Below are 2,790 nucleotides of genomic sequence, written 5' to 3' on the forward strand. Positions count from 1 at the left end.
TCCTCTCCCCCTCGCTCTCTCTCTCTTCCCCTCCCTCTCTCTCTCTCCCCCCTCCCTCCCTCTCTCTCTGTCTCCCCCTCCCTCTCTGTCTCCCCCTCCCTCTCTCTCTCTCTCTCTTCCCCTCCCTCTCTCTCTCCCCCCCCTCTCTCTCTCTCTCTCTCTCTCTCTCTCTCCCCCCCCCTTCCCCCCCCTCTCTCTCCCCCTCCCTCTCTCTCTCTCTCCCCCCCTCTCTCTCACTCTCTTCCCCCCTCTCTCGCTCTCTTCCCCACCTCTCTCGCTCTCTTCCCCCCCTCTCCCCCCCTATTCCCCCCCTCTCCCCCCCTCTCTCTCGCTCTCTCTCTCCCCCTCCCTCTCTCTCTCTCTCTCTCTCTCTCTCTCTTCCCCTCCCTCTCTCTCTCTCTCTCTCCCCCTCCCTCCCTCTCTCTCTGTCTCCCCCTCCCTCTCTCTCTCCCCCTCCCTCTCTCTCTCCCCCTCCCTCTCTCTGTCCCCCCCCCCTCTCTCTCTCTCTCTCTCTCGCCCCCTCTCTCTCTCCCCCCCCCCCCTTTCTCCCCCCCCCTCTCTCTGTCGCTCTGTGTTACAGGTATGGGTCTGGCACACACGTACTGAGAAACCGAAGCTGAAGCAGGAGGATGCCTTAGAAAAGCAGGGAAGGGGCTCAAACCCTAATATAGAGGTGTGACCTAATGCAGAGGTCAGACACTGATGTGATGCTGGGACCCTGCTGCAGCCATACTGTACGGCTGAAATACAGAGGTCTGGTCTTACTACAGAGATCAGACAATGATATACTTATGTGATCTCAATAATAGTGTTGTACAGGAATGCACCTAATACAGAGGTCAGGTATACTGGTGTGATGATAATGCGTTTATATTAATATATACTGATCTGTCAGCCCCTTGTGTACTTACACGATCTTAATACAGAGGTCAGACCCTAGTGTACAAATCTGATCCCAATACAGAGGTCAGGTCCTAGTGTACAGATCTGATCCCAATACAGAGGTCAGGTCCTAGTGTACAGATCTGATCCCAATACAGAAGTCAGGCCCTAGTGTACATACACAATCCTAATACAGAAGTCAGGTCCTAGTGTACATGCACAATCCTAATACAGAGGTCTGGCCCTAGTGTACATGCACAATCCTAATACAGAGGTCAGGTCCTAGTGTTCATAATGATTCTAATACAGAGGTCAGGCCCTAGTGTTCATAATGATTCTAATACAGAGGTCAGGTCCTAGTGTTCATAATGATTCTAATACAGAGGTCAGGCCCTAGTGTTCATAATGATTCTAATACAGAGGTCAGGCCCTAGTGTTCATAATGATTCTAATACAGAGGTCAGACCCTAGTGTTCATACATGATCTTAATACGGAGTTCAGGCCCTAGTGTACAGTTCTGATTTTGATAAAAAAAGGTTAGGCCCTGGTGTACATACATGATCTTAATACAGAGAGTGGGCCCTGGTATACATACATGATCTTAATACAGAGAGCAGGCCTGGTGTACATACATGATCTTAATACAGAGAGCAGGCCCTGGTATACATACATGATCTTAATACAGAGAGCAGGCCCTGGTATACATACATGATCTTAATACAGAGAGCAGGCCTGGTGTACATACATGATCTTAATACAGAGAGCAGGCCTGGTGTACATACATGATCTTAATACAGAGAGCAGGCCTGGTGTACATACATGATCTTAATACAGAGAGCAGGCCCTGGTATACATACATGATCTTAATACAGAGAGTGGGCCCTGGTATACATACATGATCTTAATACAGAGAGCAGGCCCTGCTGTACATACATGATCTTAATACGGAGTTCAGGCCCTAGTGTACAGTTCTGATTTTGATAAAAAAAGGTTAGGCCCTGGTATACATACATGATCTTAATACAGAGAGTGGGCCCTGGTATACATACATGATCTTAATACAGAGAGCAGGCCCTGCTGTACATACATGATCTTAATACAGAGAGTGGGCCCTAGTGTACAGCTTGAAGCCACATGTTCAGCTGCGATCTTTATATAGGTGCCATTTTATTAGAAGATGATGTCCCATTAGACTATTTAAATGATTTATCTTATTGGGTAGATAGCGGGTGGGTAGGTAAGTAGCGAGGCGGGTGGGTGGTAGCGGGGCGGGTGGGAAGATGGTACCTCATTTAGCAGAGTGTGTTAGGATATGAGATGTTTTTTATGGAGCTTTAATCATGTTTTAGCCTTTAAAGGTGTATTTATTTATATGGACCATGAGCCAAATAAAGTAATTTCTCTGCATCCTTCGTTGTGCCCTTCTTATACAGGTTGAGATCATGTTGCGTATTGTGCCAGTCGTCTAGAACTGATGATATTGTGTGTTTGTGCTAATGATGATTATTACTGGGTTATTACCATGTGTGTCAGGACAGTAATCGTATCTGTGTGTCTGTACCTTACGTGAGTCTATGGACGTCCTTACTGTAAAGACAAAATCGTGTTACGTTTCCCTTCACCTTTTCTAGCATTTCCATATCAGACGGCAACTATGAAAACCCTATTCAAATTAAATACCATCAGAATGTTCGTTAACGGTCACAAGAAATACTTGGGTGTTAAATAAAAAAAGAAGTTAATCCTAAAGTAACCTAAAGGGATATAAAACAATAGACTTTTGCATTCAGACTTTTCGGCACTAAACAAATGCCGAAGATGAAGGCCGCAAGCTGCATTTGGCAATTTTCAGAGCCAGATTTATTCTTGAGAAACTGTAAAACGCACAATCGGTTCAAATCCAGACC

The 2,790-nt window shown here is 46.3% G+C and overlaps 1 protein-coding gene across 1 annotated transcript in view; it reads left to right on the forward strand.

Annotated features, from left to right (window-relative positions):
• B3GAT3 (beta-1,3-glucuronyltransferase 3) overlaps positions 1–2,290 on the forward strand; it is a gene marked incomplete in the record, with an annotated part of 130,042 nt that extends 127,752 nt beyond the window's left edge. The window contains 1 exon segment of the mRNA XM_053719952.1: positions 581–2,290. Coding sequence (XP_053575927.1) covers positions 581–679 — 99 coding nt within the window.
• Between the last annotated feature and the right edge of the window lie 500 nt (positions 2,291–2,790).

The sequence above is a fragment of the Bombina bombina genome, chromosome 7 (genome assembly GCF_027579735.1).
Source record: "Bombina bombina isolate aBomBom1 chromosome 7, aBomBom1.pri, whole genome shotgun sequence".
NCBI classification, from domain to species: Eukaryota; Metazoa; Chordata; class Amphibia; order Anura; family Bombinatoridae; genus Bombina; species Bombina bombina.